Raw genomic sequence first — 22,616 nt, 5'->3', positions numbered from 1 at the left:
GTCACCAGGGCTCCCCTGAAATGTAGCATACTTTTCCATAAACTGAAATTTTAGAAATAACATTCGAGAGGTTTGACAATGAGAGAAGACTCTTCGTGGAAATGTGATATGTCTTAACTCATGCTGTAGGCTGTGTTCCCTCGTGATCTTGAGTGTCCTAGCATAAAATCCCCTCTACAAAATTTGTATATGTTATTGGTGCTGAGGAAAAGAGCAACAGAATGGTTTACTAAAACTGGATTTATCAAGGGTTTTATTTTGAGCCTCTTAGAGATTATAATAAAACAAATCATTCTCTGTGTTTCAGGAAATTACATGGATTTGTTCTTCTGTCAGCTCACCAGCCTAATTTTATCATTGTTACTTTTATTTGGTATGGCTGCAAGAACAGTGGAAAGATGTGGCCTTAAAATTGGTTGAACCTAGGTTTCAATTCAGCTGTGCCTTTCCAGTGGCAGCACCCTGGGTGATACACCAACTCCCTGACCCCCATTTCCCACATTTACAAAATGGGGCTTAATGCCTACTCTTGCATTGAAAATTAACTCTATATGTCCAGCATGTAGCTGACCTCGTACATTTATTATGGCCACATCTCCAATTTAAAACAAGCCTTTTCATATGAAAACATATTTCTTGGGATTCTTTACATAGTGGAACATGATGATTCTCACAGGGCATATAAATTACTGATTAGAATTGTTTATCAATTCTTAATGTCTTTGGGAAAGCTATTTTATTCCAGTTCTCGAAGTTACTGTACCACATGTGAAAAAAGTCACCATTTCCTGCAGGATCGTTATCAGGAAGTTCTTCAGGGAACAAAACAATTGACATTAAAAATCAGTAGTCTGCAATTGCCACTGTTATTATCTGCCAGAGATTCTGCATAATGCATTTTCAACCACCAAGGCTGGCTGCCACATCCATGTGAAATGCTTGAATTTTATGGTGCTTAAATATTTAATGATTCATAGGAAAAAAATGTGAAATGTGTCTGATAAATTGCATCCCTTTATCTAACCTACAGTTGTAAAGACTTTTCAACATATAACATTTGCCAGGTGCCTGGTTTGCTATTGACATTGAAATGTTGTATTGCAATTTATACTATCACTTATTATATATAAAATTCTGATGACCTCCAAAAACAACTGTGTTTTATCTGGTGCATTCATTTTCTTTCAAGCCAAAGTGAGTTTACTAATTAACCTACCATGTAACATGGCCTGCCTTAGGGTTGGCTTGGGGGCTGGGGGGAACAGGAAAGGTTACATGGTAGAAGTGTGATCTGCAGATGGGAAGAGCTTGAGCCGAGCATAGACGGTGACCCCCCCCCCCTCCCCCGCCGCCCCTGCCCCACCGCCCCCGGGCTTGGGAAAGCATGATTCTGAGGCTCCAGAGAGCACTGTCCTCCATGCAGTGGTGAGCTGGGGTGGACATGAAACCAATCCTCTGCTGAATTGTGTTCACCAGCCAGCATGGGGCTCTGCTTTCGTGGGTCTCAGCTGTCCCATCAGTTGAAGAATCAGACCACCTGCTTCACAGGGTTGCTGTAAGGGTTAAAAGTAAGAGCTATAGGGGACTTCCCTAGCAGTCCAGGGGTTAGGACTTTGCCTTCCAAGGCAGGAGGTTTGGGTTTGATCCCTGTTCAGGGAGCTTATATCCCACGTGCCTCACACTAAAAAGCCAAAACATAAAGCAGAAGCAATATTGTAACAAATTCAATAAAGACTTTAAAAAAGTTCAAAAAAAATCTTAAAAAAATTAAGAGATATAACTACAAAGAGATATAAAATGGAAGGTACTGTTACTGACAACCAGAGTAACTGGAAGTTAGGGGCCAGGAGGTATTTTTATCCTCATAGCACAGGGGTGGGTGCAGTGCAGATATTCAATAGCTGTTTTATGGAGCAACTGTTTTTAATTAGGAGGGAACTTCAGGGGTTATTTGGTCTAACTGGGCTTCCCAGGTGACTCAGTGGTTAAAAAAAAAAAAAAAAGTCTGCCTATAAATGCAGGAGATGCAGTTTTGGTCCCTTGTTTGGAAGATCCTCCGGAGAAGGAAATGATGACCCACTCCAGTAGTCTTGCCTGGGAAATCCATGGACAGAGGAGCCCGGCGGGATACAGTCCATGAGGTTGCAAAGAGTTGGACATGACTTAGCAACTGAGCATGCACAATTGTATACTCACTTAATAGAGCAATAATGTTAGCAAATGAACATTTCTTGAACACCTACTGTATGATAGGAACAGTATGAACCCTGTGGTATGAGCTCCCCTCAACCTCTCAACTATCCTATCTTACAGATGGGGAAGCTGAGGTTTAGAGAGGATAAATGACTTGCTCGGGGTCACACAGTCAACACAGGAGAACCTGAACCCTGGTCCATCCATTGCTTAAGACTGTGCTTTACTCACTACACCATGGCCTCCCATACTACTGGTTTTATCACACAATTCTCTACCCAAGCAGCAATATGCATTACAAACAAATTCAGTGATTTCTGCTAGTCATGTTCTGGTTTTCCTTGATACAGTCTAAATCGTATATTCCAAACTGCCAGTTCATCTGAAGATCCTGAATAAGATGTCAAAAATGCCATGGGGGAAAAGCAGTGTGCACAGACACACAAACACACCTGCGAAGGAACAGTGGGCAGATCTGGTGGTATCCACAGGGGCTCCTTGGTGATGCCCTGTGAAGGTCCTGGAATCTTGAGTTTTGTGCTCTACATTGTAGCATTCATGACATGAAACCAGCTCGGGGCACAGGAGGATGGAGACCTCTCCCCACCATCTGTAAACCTTGGGGAAGGCCTGGATATTTCTGCTTCTATGGGCAAAAGACCCTGATGCTGGGAAAGATTGAGGGCAGGAGAAGGGGGCGACAGAAGATGAGATGGTTGGATGGCATCACCAACTCAACGGACATGAGCTTGAGCAAACTCTGGGAGATAGTGGACAGGGAAGCCTGGTGTACTGCAGTCTGTGGGGTCGGAAAGAGTCGAACAAGACCGAGCGACTGAACAACTACATGGACAAAAGCTTCTTTCAAGTGATTCTTTCCTGTGACTCAAGAAAACAGACACAGTCAACAGTATCAAGCAGCAATAGGCACCTCTTCTAACGGGTGCCACTGGTGATGTTATACATGAGCTTGTGTTTCACTCCACAGAAACTTTATTGGTTTTAACACTTCAGACATTGTATCAGGTACTATGAAGAGATGCACAGAAACACAAAGTCCTGCCTTTGTGAAGCTTACAATCCAGAGACCTTCTCTCACTTCATGATAACTAGCAATTCTAAGCGGCTTGTGGAAACTGTGATGAACACCCTCCAAGGGCAGATGATTCTGGGGACAGAACAGGGAGGATCTAGATGTGCTGAGAGACAGGAATAGGCTACTGCATGGAAGCCACAGGGTCAGGAATGCTCGTGGCCTGGACAACGATGAGACCTGTTAGCACTCGCACAGACTCCCTTAGGGAAAGTGAGGGTGAGGCTGAAAGGCTGGCTGGAGCCCCATGGTTGAGGCGAATGAGTTTGACCTTTATCCTTTGGCAACAGAGAAATGAGGAAAATGTACTGAGATGGTGAGTGGCATCACAAAAATAGATTTTGGAAGATTAATGGGCAGTGCTATGTAGAATTGAGTGAAGACAAATTTTAAGTATTGAGGGGGGCAATGAACAGAGATTTTAAGCAGGGAGTCTGTGACTCTAAAATAAAAGACTGGGGCAAAAGCAGAAAGAAAATGATTGCAGTAATCCATAGGAAGGGAAGGGAAGAGATGATAGGATTTTGTTTTTTAATGACTTGTTGTTTAGTCACTCAGTTGTGTCCGACTCTGCGACCCCATAGACTGCAGCCTGTCAAGCTTCCCTGTCCTTCACCATCTCCCAGAACCTGCTCAAACTCATGTCCATTGAGTTGGTGATGCCATCCAACCATCTCATTCTCTGTTGCCCCTTTCTCCTTTTGTCTTCAATCTTTCCCAGCATCAGGGTCTTTTCCAATGAGTCAGCTCTTTACATCAGTTATTAATTGAATACAATTCTTTACTGACTCTTTCAAGAGAAACAAGGAAAAGGAAGGAGGCGGCCAGGTCTGCCATACCCGCTGGGTTTTATTGTCCTTTTCTGGTGATGGGTCTCAGTCTTTTAATCCCCCAGGTGGCTCAGTGGTAAAGAATTTGCCTGCCAAAGCAGGAGACACTGATTCTATCCCTGGGTCGGAAAGATCTCCCCTGGAGTAGGAAATGGAAATCCACTGCAGTATTCTTGACTGGAAAATTCCTTGGATAGAGGAACCTGGTGGATTACAGTTCACAGGGTCGTATAGAGTCGGACACCTGAGCAACTCTGTTTACTCAGATTATTAACTTACTTCCCAAGCAGCAGAACGTGTGACGGATATGTATATTGGCTCCAATTCTACAAAAACCAGCCTTTTACTGTCCAGGCCTCAACAACAGACAGCTTAAAAGGACAGAAGGGCTGTGAACAATCATGTACAACTTTGGAATCATAGGCACTAAATACATTCAAGGTCCTAAAGAGGGAGCAATTTTAACTGGTTCCTCATCTTGAAAACCAAGGAGAGTCTGAATTAAGAGGTCTCCTAAGTTGACTGATCACAGCCAAAGCATGGGAATGTTTAACAGACAACCAGGAAATCACTATTAAGCAAAGAAACCAAATTTAAAACCAGCTCTAAATGCTTACTGCCTGAGAGATAATTAGTTGAATACACTGGTTTTTGTTTGCCTTTCTCAACCCTAGTTCAGTTTTGTGGTGTAACTTTGGAGATTCCTTACTGTAGGAAGAAAAAATAAGATGGCTATTGAAAATAATAAGCACCGGTGACAAGCAAGCCTATTAACTGAGCAAAATAATTATAATAATTTCTAAAACATCTTTATTGTTGTGCTAAGATAACTGGTTTATATTTATAACTGAAATGACCTTTCCCACATCTGTAAAGTTTAGTGATAATCCACTCCATAAATAAGGTGCGCCTATTACAGTTACACCATTTGCAATCCAATTCTGGTATCTTTACATCTGACAAGTGAAACAGAGCAAGGAGTTACTATTACTAGACTTGACAGCCATAAAAAATATAAACACCTCCATATACAGTGGCTGGACTTTTACTGCATTGAAATAACACTCTGGTGAGAAACCAACACTGAATAAGCCTCTACTGGGAGGCAGGGGCCAGCCTTTGGGCGATGCAGTGAGAGAGCTGGAAAGTGCGGAGTTAACAAGACCTCATTCCACAGCCATTCATGATCTGTGCTCCTGTGTAGAAGGCATGTCTTTCTACAGTTGTGTACAAGTAATCATAGAGCCAAACATAAATGGCAGAATTACCTTTACAATGTGCTATCAGAAGACAGAGTGTAAGAATGAGGTTATTCCCAGTAGGGGGCTTTCCAGGTAGCGCTAGTGGTAAACAACCCGCCTGCCAATACAGGAGACGTAAGAGACCTGGGTTTGATCCCTGGGTTGGGAAGATCCCCTGCAGGAGGAAATGGCAACCCACTCCAGTATTCTTGCCTGGAAAATCCCAGGGACAGAGGAGCCTGGTGGGCTACAGTCCATGGGGTTGCAAAGAGTCGGACACGACTGAACCGACTTAGCATGCACACATCACCAGCAGAGGTCATGGGAAACAAGTTCGAAGAGTTTGGGAGAAGAGGAATGACATTTGGCTTAAACATTTCCATTTTAAAATGTTTGAAGCTGCAAGACTCAGAGATACAATTCATACTATAAATGTGCTGCATGTCACTTTGTATCAGTCGTAAATTAAGCTGAGGAGCTCAGGTAACATTGTTCCAGCTGGCAGGTCAAAGTGCTCCCAGGTCTCATGTGGTTTGTTAGCTCATTTACATGCAAGTGACAAGGTCTCACCCAGGTCAGCTAAGATTAGGAACCAGGCACAAAACTGCAGAGTTGGTATGCTCCAAATTTGTGAAATATACACAAAGACAGAAAAAGCAATATCCTTAAAATCTTAACCCTGGTGGAGACACAGGTGATTTTTAAATTGCACATGTATTTTTTGTATTTCTGTTTATATTGTAAATTTTATCAACAGAGCCACAATACTTATTCTTGAGTCCATTTTCCTGATTATATATTTCTTCATTTATTATTATATAAATCAGTTTCCCTACTGCAAAAGTGGTACACACATATACATACACACACATTTTAAAAAGAGGACAATATAAATTGTGAAAAACAGAAAGTAAAATCCTATGCACTCCACCTTCCTAAATAATCTCTGTTAATATGTGGGTGCATTTCCTGCCAGATGTTGGCTTTATGCATATACAAGGTATATATATTACTTTCATAATCAGGAAACTATATAAATCCATATATAAAGCATATATAAAGCCATAGAGGAAGATCCTTTTCTGCTTCTAACTCTCTTTAAATATAAATATCTCCGTGACATAAGACATCAGTGATATTTGACCTTTTCCTTTTATTCATGAAACACAAGCACCAGGAAACATGTCTTAAGTGACTTGGGGTCTGTGCGTTGGGGAGTGTCTTGGAGGGTGGCTGTTACAGTGGTCAATTAAAAGGCACTTTTGTGAGAAAAAAAAATACTTCCTCAGGAAGGATTTCGGCATGACCAAGCTGCTGGTCACTCCTCTGCACGTGGCACCTGCTGCTGCTCTGCTGGTTAGTTCAATACAAGTCGCATCCCCAGGATGTGACATCGTCCCCGGAGAGGCTCTTGCAGCTGGGTTGTCGGTGCCACCTGCCGGGTTGTGGAGCGTGGAACTGGATTCCCATCCGAGGTCTCACTTAAGCTTTTCCACTGACACATCCTGGGAAGGCAGAGGGGCATCAGAGAAAAGCAGGTTCACTGCAGACACCACTCAGACGTGGGGACCCCAGGAACCAAGGCGCCTGGGTGAGGGAGGCTGGGACGACATCCTGCAATGATGGCTACATCCGGTGCCTGGAAAGTCACCATGGCAGTGTGCCAGGAGGATGAGGGATGGCTCCCCACTTCCTGTCAAGTCAGGCACTGAGCAGGAGGGGAGCCTGATCTTCTGGGCTGGTGAACATAAACCTCCGGGCAAAGGTCAGGGTCTTCAAAGACATAACAAAGCAGGGGCTCCACTGAGTCAGCAGTGAGAGATGGGAGCGTGGAGACTGACCCCCACGTGGAGACGCCCGAGCTTCTGTCTGCAAGAGAACAAGGTCGGAAGTGCCATTCCCAGAGAACTGGGGGCTGTCAAAACAAGCCTGGTCTCAAGACGTCATCCAGCTCAAGACATCAACTGGACTCATGGTGGCCGAAGGATGACAGGCCACTGCAAGCGTGAGCAACTGGGATGGTCATGTGCCCGCTCTGCTTTTGCACAAAACTGAGGGTCTGGGGGTAACTACTGCACAACTGGACCGTGTTTGTTCACAAGGCTGGGTCGCTTCACTGGCTATCGAATCTGTGCAGCCGCTGTCTCCTCATTTCTTCTTCTGGTGAGAGACGGAACCCATAGGCCGGGGAGCTGCTTCTGCGATTTCCTGAAGAGAGAAGGCACAAGGTAGAGTCAAGCACTGCCCTTGTTCTGACATTCACAGGGCTCTGCATCCCAGATTCCAAGGGCGGGGGAGAATATGGCTTGGGCGTTATCTTTAGCAGGAAACAGAGACAAAACAAACATATTTCAACTGCAGCTGTCAATATGACATTGCGACATCAAGTAAGCGTTTTTAGTGAGGTCCAGTCCATGAAGCTAATTTGACTCATTTTGAAACTTCTTGACAATCCTCCCATTTCTATGTTGGTTCCCCCCCGCCCCACCATGCTCCATAATTTACATCATTTAATTTCCCTAATGTCTCAAAGGCTTAGTTTATCTTTTCTTAATGCCCAGAAATAACTTTATGACTATCTGTAACGTCCTCACTGGAAGTGCTCGGAGGTGTCTCCCGATGAGCCTGAGGGTCTCCCTTTCCCTCCCTCTAACCTGCTATCTCCTGAACCTCGCCAGCCAGTGGGAATCACACCTGCCTGAGACGCACAAGCACCCACAGGGCATCATGGCCCACAGAGCAGAGGCTGTGTTACCATAATGACCAGTATCGGGGCAGGCAGACAAAACTACAGGCATAGTATGTGAAGATCATATGAAGGACCATGGAAATCATTACTGAAAAGAGCTTCTTGGGGCTGCAAACAGACCAAGAAAATCATTTGCAATAACAGAAGCACTTCAGTTTACTGAATTAAAGACAACAACAATGGAAGATCCAGGCATTGTTGGGGGGGGGGGGGCGGGTAATAAAGGAATACCAACAAACAGTCCTTGACCTCAAGGAACCAGCAGCCTAACTAATCAAAGAGCTTTAATGTCCACGATGAGACAACCAGGCAGGGCATCACTGATGGATACAGACAAATGATTCACTTTTAAGCACAGGGACCAAAAAGACTGTACTTTTTCCCTTCTGAGCCTCTGCTAACTCTGTGAGCTCACTTTGAAAGGCCTGCTCCCCTCACCCACATCCATCAAAAGTTCTATATGTTACAGCCAGACCACCACACTCAACACTGCCCTCTGAGGTGCTCACACAACTGACTCTGGAAGTCCTAGCCGAGCCACTAAGGGTGGGTGGTGGGCAAGGGGGCTGGAGCCACGAGGGAAAACCAGTGAACAGTTGATCCCTCCTGCTCACGCTCCGAGTGTCGGGGATGTTGACAGGTAATATATCGACGTGGCAACTGTTAAACCTATGATGAAAAGATGATAGAGAAAGCAGTGTGAAACTAACAGTCAGTTTGCTGAGCTACAACTAGAATTTCAGCGGTTAGACAGAAATTTCTAAGAAGGCAGTTTTTGGTCCACGCTGCGATAGAGACCCCAAGACTCACCCATATGTGGTTCTCCTTTCCTTTTCAGACATGAGGGAATCACCCCTCCCAGACCTCCTGTAACATTTTCTGACTAGTCCACCCAAAAGTGAACGGGGTGGGCCAAGCCCGACACTCACTCCCACCGGGTAAACTCCACTTCAGGGTTTTTTGATCAGCGAAGTATCCATCATTTTACCAATGTTCGCCAAAGATGATGTTCAAACACAGAACATTTTTACCATAGAGATTCTATGAATCCTATAAAAGTTTTACTAGATACAGCTTTCGCCATATACATTTGTAGAGGGCTTTCTGTTTAAAGTGGTAAACGCTTTGAAATTACAGAAAAACTCATGAATCCAATCACCATTAGTTTATGGCTTCAAATTGCTTTATACAATGAGATCCAAATCCTGCTTTTCCTCTGACAGTTGTTTTTAACAAGTTCATCCTTAATTGCACTCATGAGCATGGGCCAGTGTGTGACAGCCCGTTCCAGCTGGGCAGGGAACTGGGAGGCCTGGGCTGTGGGTAGAGTCAGAAGTGAGCTCAACGTGGCATGTTGACTCCGGGCCACAGGGCGCGAGCCCACGGATGCTGAAAGATGCTCAGACGCCCAAAGGGACTCACAGTGTCCAAGAGAAAAAGCTGTTCCACGAAGGGAGGAATTAGAGAGGACAGACTGTCAAGGTTCCAGGGGTCCAGCTCTCAAAGTGGGCAGCCCGCACAAAAGCTCTCTGGACCCCCGCTTGGGGCACTGGAGGAGAACCAGGGCTGAGCCAAGGGCAGAAATGCCACGTGCCCACGTAGAAAACTCACGTGGAGGAACAAATAATCACTCCTTCATGAGAGCCTTGTAAGGTATCCTATTTCAATTAGTTTTTATTCCTAATTTCATGAAGCCAAACTTACAGAAGAGGAGACTGAGGCTCGGGGAGAGTTAGGGACAAACCTGAGGGCACGAAGCTAGCACGAGAGGAAGCGCAACTGGAACCCAGGTGTTCTGACTGCAGTTTGAGTTCTTCTCCCCCTTCCCACAATCCCGTATCACTGTTCCTTCTAACACACCGAGTATGTTAAGCATCTCATCTTTTCCTTCTGCCTTATCCTCCTCCCCAAACCCAGAGAGTCTCCTTCCTGGATGGATATGTGGGGAGCTCACTATTTGAAAAGAGAAAAAGAAGAACCAGCCTAAGTCCTCAACTTGATGGGACTCTGCTGTCATCACAGATGTGGCCACAAAGTTCCCACACAGAAGTGAAAGCGTTAGTCACTCAGTTGTATCCAACTCTTTGCAACCCCATGGGCTGTAGCATGCCAGGCATGGAATCCTCCTGGCAAGAACACTGGAGCGGGTAGCCATTCCTTTCTCTGGGGGATCTTCCCGACCCAGGTCTCCTGAATTGAAGCAGATTCTTTACTGTCTGAGCCACCACAAAGTTCCCACTTTGGGTCTCCTTAAACTCTACTGACTGCTGGAGTGGTTGGGTTTTTTTTAAGGATCCCTGGGAAGGCCTTGGGTATAGCAACCACAAAACAACGATGACGACAATGCCTGACTTGGATGTTTTCATGGATGTTTTAAGTCCTTCAAACGCAGTGTTTCTGATTTATCAAAGCCACCCTATTGTCTGAAGAACGACTTAATCCTTTCATTTCAGGTTTTGAACTCCATTCTTCTTAATGCTGGTGGTTAATTTTCTTGGAAAGTTTTCAAGTCTAAATTAATCTGTGACATTTTAAAGGCAATTGAGTATTTGATATCAGTCGGCAACACACCCATCCCATTCATCACATCTGTACTTTAGGTCCCTGCCTCTCAGCTGCTCTGCTCAGTCTCAGCTGAGCTCTCTTTTCCAAATCTACACTTTTTCATTTGTTTTCTAACCCATTTCTGTATTTTCCTCTTGTGTCACATGATCTATCACGTCTCTCTTTAGACTCCAGGATCCTCCAAAGCTATTTCTCAAAGGGTCTTAAGAAATGTGCTTTTAATATCTACTTATATTGATGACGTATGTACTAAGCCACTTTAGCTGTGTACGACCCTCTGCGACTCTATGGACTGGAGCCCATCAGACTCTTCTGTCCATAGAGTTCTCCAGGCAAGAACACTAGAGTGGATTGCCAGGCCCTCCTCCAGGGAATCTTCTCGACCCAGGGACTGAACCCACATCTCATTATGTCTCCTGCATTGCAGGCAGGTTTTTTACCATTAGGGCCACCTGGAAAGCCTGAGCACGTAGAAAAAGATCCGAATGGGCCTCAGCTGGATGGTAAAAGAAAAAGAGGTCCCTGTGGGTGTACTGGAAATGGGAGATGTTTCCAGCCCTGGGTACAGCTGCGGGGGACACCCTAGGGAAAACTTGATTCCATCAGGCTCTGGTTGGGTCACTTATCAGGGGAGGCTGAGGAGCAAGGTGACTGCCAGGGTCCTTGCTACAACTCTGGAGTTTGATGATTGGAATTAAATTGTGCCTTCTCCATGTATGGTTATATATCCTTGAGCAAGTAGGTTACCGTCCCTCAGCCTCAGTATTCTTATCTATAAAATGGGAATAGTAACAGTACTTCCTCTGTTGAGTTGTTGAGAGGATAAGAAGAGATGATGCATATAAAATCGTGAGTGCCAGGCATGCAGTTAGTGCCTGATGGCCAATGGACGCTGGGACTTTTAACTGTAACAATCAGTGAGAATCACGGCTTAAATGTCTGCTTGTTACTATCATTGACTAAGGCATATATGAAATAAAATTACCAATGACTTCTTAAAAGATAAGAGCCCAGGACATCTCTGGTGGTCCAGTGGTTGAGAATCTACCTGCCAATGCAGGGGACACAGGTTCGATTCCTGGTCTAGGAAGACCCACATGCCAGGAGCAACCCAGCCTGTGTGCCACAACTATTGAGTCTGTGTTCTAGAACCTATGTTCCGCAACAACAGAAGTCACTGCAGTGAGAAGACCGTGCACTGCAACTAAAGAGTAGCCCCTGCTTGCCACAGCTAGAGGAAGCCTGTGTGCAGTCGCACAGACCCAGTGCAGTCAAAAACAAATAAATACAATTTTTTTTTTTTTTAAAGATAGAGCCTAATTCTATTTGAGGGACAACTGGGAGTGTTTTGTACAAAGTGTGGGGTCACTACTTATTAAATATTTGCCCTCCAAGAAACAGATCCAAAAGGGTAATTTGTGACCCCCACTTTTGTAACCAGAAGGAGCCTTACAGGCTTTGGGAAAGCTGGCGACCTTTTCTCTGCTGAGTAAAACCATGCTTTGAACGTTTACAGACTTGGGTGAAATGGCCTCACTCTGATGAACTTGGTACAGAATATTAGTATTTATGAGCCTTGCTTCTGTGTTCCTGTAAATGGAGGTCAGCCCTCAATTTTACTGAAAGAAAGAGTGAGCATGCTTCAAAGAACCTCAGGAACAGTGCCTGGTTTAAGAATATTTAGCTCAATTATGGCACCAATGGTGAGATCATAAGATTTATTGACTTGTGGTCCTTGATGGAAAAATTTTCAGTTCTCTACGGTTATGTATAATGCAGTAACCTCTGCGTTTTACATCTGAGGGAGGAGAAGCAATTCCATCCACATAAGAATTGCTAAAAAGAATGCTGTGAGTTGATGGCCCTTTTCCCTACTGTTCACCATCCCTGTAAACAGAGATGCTTAATTTGCTGGTATTCATAGATGCTGCCATGATCTGATGAGCTCTCTAGGTCATTCAGTGAAATTATACTAAAATGAAGTCACAGGATGGCATATCTTTCCCTTAAATCAGGGACCCATGGAGGCAATCACTTAAAAATTTTTTTTAAATCAAGAAACCTCTAAATGTTCTTTTCCTTTGTCAAATGAGGGCAGTAGCATGGGACCCACAGTCTCTCTTTCAAAAATGTTACTTGATTAGAATTCCATGAATTCTAAAGCTTACAAAATGCTTTCTGATAGCACAGTTGCTAAATCATTTACTACGACCAAAAAGGCCTGGAAGAAATCCCAAGTGCAACAATTAGCAAGATATTCTTTGAAAGTGGGAGGTGCCCGAGGACAATAAGACCACTCTATTGTTTGAGTCACTAATTACAATGACCTATCTATCTATCCATCTCTAAAAAGAGTTCGAAATCACTTAAAGTCTCATAATTTTAATACAGATGGAAGTTTCATTATGGTTTATAGTAAATGTAACAGTTATTAACAGGTGTGACTTGAGAGAGAAAAATTCACATTTCTACTCCTCAACCAATGGGTTGAAAAAGTAAAGACTCTGAAGCTGGGAAATACTGAAGGCAAAAGGAGAAGGGGGATGCAGAGGATTAGATAGTATCATTGACTCAGTAGGCATGGATGTGAACAAATTCCAGGAAATAATGAAGAACAGGGGAGACTGGCATGCTCAGTCCATGGGCTGCAAAGATCAAAAATAACTTGGTGACTAAACAACAAAAACCAATCAGGTAACAGGAGTAGGAATTCCTTAGTTCTGAGACAGTACCTGGAATCCCAAAATGGGCAGCTTTGAATGGAAATCAACTCAGTTACTACCTTCCCTGTTGTACTTCTCTGCCCGTTCTAGTTGGCCAATTTGGGGGACCTTAACTGGCCACAACTGACTTAAAATCAACAGGCTATATATAATTCAGTCAGCAGTTTGAGAAATCTAAAATACTGGGTGTACTCTGTCAGATCTAGAGCTTTTTGCAATATAGACAATGCACTGTCTGAGCTCGGAAACAAAAAGAGAAAGTCCAGGACTTCCCTAGTGGTCCAGAGGTTAAGACTCCAGGTTCCAATGCAGGGGGTACAGGTTCGATCCCTGGTCAGAGAACTAAGATCCCACACGTGTGCTAAGCCGCTTCAGTCGTGTCTGACTCTTTTCGACCCCATCAACTGCAGCCCTCCATGCTCCTCTCTCTATGGAATTCTCCAGGCCAGAATACTAGAGTGGGTTGCCATGCCCTTCTCCAGGGGATCTTTCTGATGCAGAGGTCAAATTCTCATCTCTTGTAGCTCCTGCACCGCAGGCAGATTCTTTACTATTGAGCCACCACATGCCATGCGGCAGAAAAAAAAAAAAGAGAGAAAGTCCAGGGGGACTGTTTTCTGGGCAATTGCTACAGGCTTTCCCTACTTACTCTCCCCGCCTTTGAAAAAGTGTACAACTTGATTAATTTTCATGAAAGGAACATATGGGAGCAACATCCAGACCAAAACACAAGAGTATTTCTAGCACTCAAGCCTCCATGTGCTCCCTCTCAGCAGTGGTCCACGGGCTTCTCACAGCAGAGACTTGTCTATTTTTGTCCAGGAGTGGATTCATACAATATGTACCCTTTGTAAGTAGCTTCATTTTATATTATGTTTATGAGATTCACCATATTGCTTTATGTAGTTTTTATTCTACTTATTCTTCTGAGTAGAAGTTTGTCTGTTTTACAGATAGAAAAATTGAGGCTTAAAGATTTTAAGGAACTTGCCATGGCCACACGGTTTGGTCAGGAACTGAGTCCAAAGTCAAATTCATGTTTATTTCTACTCTGCTCCAGACATGCAGTGTGTCAGTTGTCTTCCTTAATTCTGAAACCACACTCTCTAAACCTGAACAATACTATTGCTTTTACACTTGATTTGGAGGCAGGGTCTGTTTAGAATGCAGCTGGAAAATGTTACCTTCTGCTGTAGATAAGCCTCATTGCAAACAGCAAGATTTTCTGGATAACAAAGTAACTAGAATCAGGATCTCCCTTGACAAGGTTTTAGGCAAGAGGTCCAGCTGTGTATGTCAGCCTTGGTAATTTACTACATCATGTATTTTCTAAACAGAGAACAGCCTCTAAGTTCTTACAAAATAATTCTCAATAGGTTGGAGGGGCAGCAAAGAGACAGGCTGAAGACTTCCCTGGTGGTCCAGTGGTTAAGACTCTGCTCCCTATGCCGTGGGCCTGGGTGCAGTGCCTGGTCAGGGAACCAGATCCTGCATGCCGCAAGACCCAGTGCAGCCAAATAAGTTTTAAAAAGAAGAGACAGAGAGGTTGAGGAGCAAAGTGTCTCCCATTAGGAACCACTGTAACATGAGGTATGTATTTCTTTAAACAAATAGATGTAGATTTTCATACTAAAGGGATTTTCCATTTTTTAAATCAATCTGTCTATAATCCTTTCACAATTCTGTCATCATCTTAACACTGTATTAAGAGGGATTTTAATGAAATTAGGAATGATCTTCAAGCACCTTTTATGTATATTTATACATAAAATCCCTTTAGTAAAAATCTCTTTAGTATTAAAATCTATACGATTTATATACATTTAATATGTAAATGTTTCAAATTTTAGGATGTTTCCAATTCTCTTTGATCTAAAACAGAATGTTCACCAATCCGAAGTTGCCTCAGATGGAGTTTACTCAGTGACTTCAGCTGATTCTGCAAACTGAGGTTAACTGTCTCCAAGAGTATCTTTCCCAGTTCCATACACTCTGGGACTGCATCTTTTATTTATTTTTTTAAATTCAAAATCACCTAAGAATATCCACTGGATAGTTATGAGAAAATTCTTGGAAAACTAGATGCAGGCCTCCCTTTGCTCCCATATCCTCATTGCCTAGTACCACGAGGTCCCACGTGCCTGGCTGGGATGGCAGAGAGAAACCAGACACGAGGTCTGTCTGAAGGGACAGACTGGAGAACATACTTGACAACAGAAAAAAGGAAGTAGAATAAGGAAGTCTTTTTGTGGGCAGAGTTCTGATAAAAACACACACACACACACACGTACACATACATATACATGAGTATAGACAATGCTAGATAAAAGATGAAAACCTTTCAGAAAGATAAAATCCCACACTCCTCTCTGAAGCTCTAAGACCAACATGCCTGACTCGCCCAGGAGGGGCGGCTGCAGCCTCTCTGGATGTTTTTGATGGAGATCCCACACCTGCCCGCAAACAGGGCCCTAGCAGGACCTCAAAGTCGGGGGCCACTGCCCTGCACCTCCTGCCTGGCCTGCAGCTTCGTTGCCTGCAGGGAATCCAGAGGGCCAAACGGTTACCTATTAAAGTCTCTGGCTCTTCTCCTCTGTCAGCTCTGACTTCTCATCTTTATCTCGCAGACAGAGGAGGCCTTCCACAGTCTTCACTGCCTGGACTTTCTGATGAAGTTAAGACGGGCCACAGTGGGGAAAGGACAAACAGGATGGGACTTCTAGTGGCTCCTGGAGCCTGGATCCCATGCCCCCTTTTGTTTATTGATCATGGTGTTATCTTTGAGTAACTTTTTTTTAAATTTAATTTTTATGTTTGGTCATGTTAGATCTTTGTTGCTGCGTGGGCTTTCCTTTGGTTGTGGCAGGCAAACAGGGGCTACTCTCTAGCTGTGGTGGCTTCTCCCGTCACAGAGGACAGGCTCTAGGGCACGCAGGCTTCAGTAGTTATGCCACTCAGGCTTAGCTGCTCCACGACACATGGGATCTGCCTGAATCAGGGGTCAAACCCATGTATCCTGGATTGGCAGGCAGATTCTTTCACCACTGAACCATCAGGGAAGGCCTGAGCAACTTATAATTTAATTATTTTTTTAAAAGGAGAGGGAAATGGGTATGAGATTATTTAAACCATAATCAATTGAGCTCAAAAAGATATTAAATAGCCTCCTCTCGAGACACACAGGGTTCTGGTTGGGCAGCTCACCACCTGCTAGGGTATCATCATAAAAGGATTCAGCTGTGACTGAATTCTCCCCTTGCAGGCCTTTTAGTAGCCCTGTGCTATGAGCACAGTCTCCATAGAAAGCAAGCAGCTGGCCAATGGAGACAGGAGTCAGAGCCCTTCAGTAGCTCAAATGCAAGAGGTCTGGGCAATGCTAGACTGTCTTGGAGAATCTATGAATGGGACAGTTTGGTTTTCTGCAAAGATTCTTTAAGTTTCGTGTGCACAATAATGAAGAACTTGTTAAAAATGCAGAGTTATTAGATCCTAAAGGCAGAGATTCTTTGCATTAAGTGGTTGGGGCCCAGGAAGCTATATTTTAATGAAAACCCACCCAGGTGTTTCTCCTGTAGACAATGTATCAAATGACTGAGAATCACTGGGGAAAAGAACACACGTCTTTATAGGTGGACTTGCATCTGGCTCCACCAGAATTTTGGACAATTCACTTCTCTCCAGGGTCTCAGGCTCCCGTCTGCACAATGAGGGAGCTGGACCGGACATTTTAGACCTCCACACAGAGATGTAAGATCCCACCCAACGAGGCATCAGGGTTGGCTGGCCAAAGAGGGCAAAATGGGCCATGCCAGCAATCCGCCTCCTCCATGGCCGGTGGTCTGGGCAGCTACTCTGCCTGCCTGTCAGCCAGCCTGGCCATGACTGCTGACAGCTGGACTGAGATTTGGCCAGGCTGTGCTCCTTGCAAACTTCCTCCAACTCATCTGATCTAACTCAGTGTCCCTCCCCACCCCCTGATATTTTAATTTTTAATAAACTTTTTATTTGGGAATAGTCTTTAGATTTAAAAATGTCTCCAAGGTAATACAGCCAAACATATTACCACGGTCTAGTTGTCAAGACCAGCCATTTACAGGGATGAGCGTGTTACTGTTAACTGAATTCCAGACTTGCCTTGGATCTCACTTGTTTTTCCGCTCATTTCCTTTCTCTGTTTCAGGGTCCAACATTCCATTTAGTTGTCAGGCCTCCTTAGTTTCTTCCTGCTGGTGGTACTTTCTCAGTCTTTTCTTATTTCCCGTGACCTTGACAATTCTGAGGAGTACTAGCCTATAAGAATGTGCCCCCATTTAGTTTGACTGATGCTTTTCCTCATCATTAGACTGGGGTTAGGGTTTTGGGCAGAATACCAGAGAAGAGAAGCACCCTTCCCATCACTCCATGCAATCATATGACTTATCACTGGTGATGTCACCTTGAGCCCTGGGTAAGGAATAAAGCTTTTTTTTTTAAAGTTTCCTTTTTTCCCCCCATTTTGGTTGTGCTGGGTGCTGCGTGCATGCTTTCTCTAGGAGAGGTGAGCAGGAGATACTCTTCCTTATGGTGCATGGACTTTGCATTGCAGTGGCTTCTCTTGCTGAAAGCACAAGCTCTAAAGTGCAGGCTTAGCAGTCGTGGGGCACAGGCTTTAGTCGCTCCATGGTATGTGGAATCCTCGCAGACCAGGGATCGAACCTGTGTCCCCTGTACTGGCAGGCAGATTCCTATCCGCTGTTACCCACTGGGCCACCAGGGAAATCCAGGAATAAAGCCTTGACTCTCTCCACCAAGAGTTACCAATACAGAAGGGGGTACCTAAGGTTGGCTTCGTCACTTTCCCTGTTCGAGGATGAGCAGGATAGGGTGGGGTCATCCCTGACCTTCGCTGGCTCAGGTCCCTGAATTCCAGATTCTCTTAACAGAGATGTGAGTGTATGAATCACCAGGAGAGCTCTTTGAGAGTTTCCGATTCAGTAGGCTTGGCACAGAGCCCAGGCCACTGTATTTTTAATGAGCTCCCAGGTGACTCTGAGCTACGCTAGCTTTTGAGAATCCCTGAGCTACAGCTCAGAATTTTTTTTTTTTTTTCAACTGAAAATATCCACCCCGGGTTTCAGGCCAGTATTCATACTTGCCAGCAGGTGGAGTGAGAGGCCTATGCCTCTGAATCTGCTGCAGAAAACTAGGACAAATTCCAGTCAACAAAGCATTCCGCATAGTAAGCAGAATTAGGGTTATTTTGAAACAGATGGGCTCTCACAGAAGCTGCTGCACTGAATATTATGGAGTTGTTTATTGTCTAGATGGTCTGAAACCCAGGGATTATTGGCCAGCATCTAGCAGTTTCTATGTCATATCAGATTTCTTCCAGGGCAAAGGAGACTGACAAGGGCCTGGGAGAGATACAGCTGTGGTTATGGGTATGGATGTGGATGTGGATGTAGATATTTTAACCAGCTCTAAACTCAGAATTTACCCTTGCTATGGTGCATACTGCCTTCCACGGCTGCATGCTTCTTCCTGGAAATGACTGGTATCATTCTAACTCCAAATGAGAAGAGAGAAATAGATACAATCCATGATAATCAGACAACGAATCCTGGGTGCAGCAGTCCTAAAAATGCTTTAGATTATGCCTAATCAAAGTGGCTCTGCTTCCTGGTTTACATTTACCCAGACCCTCACTTACATGTGTCCCGACCCTCTATCCTCCTGCCCTCCTCCTTGCGCTGACGACCCCAGGGACCTTGCTACCCCGGGGAGGAAGCAAGGTCAAGGAGGGCCATGGAACGCCCATGTTCACTGTGCCTGATGCAGCAGTTCAAAGCATGCAGGACCAGGGTGTTACAAACGGAGTATTTGTGAGTCCTGGAAACCTTCAAAGGCCTTTAGCACCTCCAGGTTCCTCCCTGGAGAATTTTTTCCTTAACTAATTCCTTAGCCTGTGATCCTGGACACTCAGCTGCTGCTGTCCTGGCCAGCCCGGGCTCAGAGAGGCCCTGAGGGTGTCTTGAAAGGCGGCAGCTTGGTAACTGGTAGTTCAGAACAGGTCTGAACTATCTCTGCTGCTGGGCAGACCCTCGACCATCTGAGGGATGCATGGATGTGCTTCCTAGTGGGTGAGGGCCTTGCTTTAAGTGGTGGGTTCATAACTGCCTGGGACAGTGGCTCCCTCCCCAAAAAGGATACAACCCCAGTAGATGGCGGCCCCTCTGTCACACACAGGGCCAGGCCCTCCACTCAGAAAACAACAAAATCCCCAATACGCTTACCCTTTACCCAGACTCCAGACGGAGGCTGAGAGTAGAAGCACTGCTGATGATACTTAGACCTGTTTCAATTTCTTCTCATTTCCTTCAACTTGAGTTTGGAATCAATGTCCGGCTTTTTAAGCAAAGGCCCAAGGTAATGTTTTCATTGACTTTTAAAATCATAGACCACTTGGAGTTAGCCGTATTTCCCTCAGAAACCTCAATGCTTTTAAAAAATTGTTCACAATGTTGTGTTAGTTTCTGTCATACAACAATGCGAAGCAGCCATAATTATCCATTTACCCATGCCCTCTGTCTTGATCCGCCCTCCCCTCCCCAACCCCACCTCTCTAGGTCATCACAGAGCACCAGACTGGGCTCCGTGTGTTTTACAGCTTCTCACCAGCCATCTATTTTACATACTATATGTACGTATGTTGGCACTACTTTCTCCATTCGTCCCACTCACTCCCTCCCTCCCTCACTCTGTTCACAAGTCTGTTTTCTACATCTGTGTCTCTGTTCCTTCCCTGCAAATATGTTTATCAATACCATTATTCCATCAGCTCAGTTCAGTTCAGTTGCTCAGTCGTGTCCGACTCTTTGCGACCCCATGAATTGCAGCATGCCCGGCCTCCCTGTCTATCACCGTATCCCGGAGTTCACCCAGACTCTTGTCCATCGAGTCAGTGATGCCATCCAGCCATCTCATCCTCGGTCGTCCCCTTCTCCTCCTGCCCCCAACCCCTCCCAGTATCAAAGTCTTCTCCAATGAGTCAACTCATCACATGAGGTGGCCAAAGTACTGGAGCTTCAGCTTTAGCATCATTCCTTCCAAAGAAATCCCAGGGCTGATCTCCTTCAGAATGGTCTGGTTCGATCTCCTTGCAGTTCAAGGGACCCTCAAGAGTCTTCTCCAACACCACAGTTCAAATGCATCAATTCTTCGGCGCTCAGCCTTCTTCACAGTCCAACTCTCACATCCATACATGACCACAGGAAAAACCATAGCCTTGACTAGACGGACCTTAGTTGGCAAAGTAATGTCTCTGCTTTTGAATATACTGTCTAGGTTGGTCATAACTTTTCTTCCAAGGAGTAAGCGTCTTTTAATTTCATGGCTGTAGTCACCATCTGCAGTGATTTTGCAGCCCAAAAAAATAAAGTCTGACACTGTTTCCACTGTTTCCCCATCTATTTCCCATAATAAATGATATTTATTTTTCTCTTTCTGATTTACTTCACTCTGTATAACAGGCTCTGGGTTCATTCACCTCACTAGAACTGACTCAAATAATAATCTTCTGAAAATACCTTTTAACCTTTGGGCATAAAAAAAATACTGTTCATAGGGTTCTCGAGGCAAGAATGCTGAAGTGGTTTGTCATTTCCTTCTCCAGTGGACCACGTTTTGTCAGAACTCTCTGCCATGACCCGCCCGTCTTGGGTGGTCCTACATGGCATGGATCATAGTTTCACTGAGTTAGATAAGGCTATGACCCATGTGATCAGTAAAGAAAGCTGAGCACCAAAGAACTGATGCTTTTGAACTGTGGTGTTGGAGAAGACTCTTGAGAGCCCCTTGGATTGCAAGGAGATCCAACCAGTCAATCCTAAAGGAAATCAGTCCTGAATATTCATCGGAAGGACTGATGCTGAAGCTCTAATACATTGGCCACCTGATGTGAAAAGCTGACTCATTAGAAAAGACCCTGATGCTGGGAAAGATTGAACGCAGGAGGAGAAGGGGATGACAGAGGATGAGATGGTTGGATAGCATCACCGACTCAATGGACATGAGTGTAAGCAAACTCCAGGAGATGGTGAAGGACAAGGAAGCCTGGCATGCTGCAGTTCATGGGGTCACAAAGAGTTGGACACGACTGAACAAGTGAACAACAACAAATAAAAAAATATAAGTAAAGATCACCCCAAGAAATCAAAGAATAAAAGAAAGTAAAAAGATGGGAGGTCAACAGGAGACCTTCGGAAAGGGACAAAGAAACTTTAATCAGTAACTTCTGCTGAGAGCAAGCACTCAGGGGTCACGTCCAGATCACACTGGACAACCACTGCTGGGTCACCGTGTGTCCGAAGAGGCGAGCGTGTGGGCCCTGGGAGGGAAGGGACAGCTTCCCTGTCCCAGCTGTTGGGACCGCTGGCCCCAGGCTTGGTGGCAAGACTGACTGGCAGCAAATAAGATGAAACATGTAACAGGTCCTACATCCACCCACTGCTTCCATGTCACCATCCTGCAGAGCACATGCATCAGAGCTCTAGAGATTAGGTGCTGGATCTAGAACAGCCACTCCCGGAGTTGCACGTGGGCGGGCATGGCGAGAGGCAGGTTCTAAGTTTTAACGTGATCAAGGAATCTGCTCTTTTCACAAGCACCCCAAGTGAGTCTGACACTACCGGGCCCCACTTTGAGAAACTTGGGTCAGAGGGATGCTGTGCTACATTCTGGGGTTTTGTTTGGTTGTGACCATCAGCACTGGCACGATGCCACTTGGTATTGTACACACTGTGTTCTCTCACGTCTTCCCTGGGGCTTCCCTGATAGCTCAGTTGGTAAAGAATCCGCTTTGGTGGTTTCCCAGGATGTGCTGTGCTTAGTCCTGGAGGAGATGGATTTTAAACATAAGACACCAAGGCAACCCTGTTCTCCTGAAGAATATACCAAATATGATCACAGTGTTGCCCTGGTGAGTCTATTAATTATAATGTGAGAGTGGGTGACACTGGCCGCTCAGCCAGTCCTAGGTACAAAGCCACTCACCTCTGAATCCCAGGTGCCCGGAACACCGTGGGTGCATCATAAATGTCTTGCTGAATGTTTGCTGAATGAACCAAAACAACAACTAACATGACAGCAGGGCTGGGCAGAGAGGAGGCTGGGGACCGCGGGGCCAGATCAGGCCCTTGGAGCTAGAAGACCCTGAGAGATACAGGTAAGTGGTAGCAGCTAGGG

The 22,616-nt window shown here is 44.9% G+C and overlaps 1 protein-coding gene across 3 annotated transcripts in view; it reads right to left on the bottom strand.

Annotated features, from left to right (window-relative positions):
• Nucleotides 1-6,195: 6,195 nt before the first annotated feature.
• Nucleotides 6,196-22,616, bottom strand: part of RHBDD1 (rhomboid domain containing 1) — a 134,496-nt gene continuing 118,075 nt past the window's right edge. For all 3 annotated transcript variants that reach the window (XM_052664153.1, XM_052664152.1, XM_052664154.1), the window contains one exon: nt 6,196-7,565. In XM_052664153.1, coding sequence (XP_052520113.1) covers nt 7,471-7,565 — 95 coding nt within the window. In that variant the 3' untranslated portion in view covers nt 6,196-7,470. The remainder of the gene's footprint in view (nt 7,566-22,616) is intronic.

This window comes from Budorcas taxicolor, chromosome 2, assembly GCF_023091745.1.
Source record: "Budorcas taxicolor isolate Tak-1 chromosome 2, Takin1.1, whole genome shotgun sequence".
Lineage (NCBI taxonomy): Eukaryota > Metazoa > Chordata > Mammalia > Artiodactyla > Bovidae > Budorcas > Budorcas taxicolor.
The sequence above is the reverse complement of the archived record's forward strand: the minus strand, read 5'-3'. Positions and strand labels throughout refer to the sequence as shown.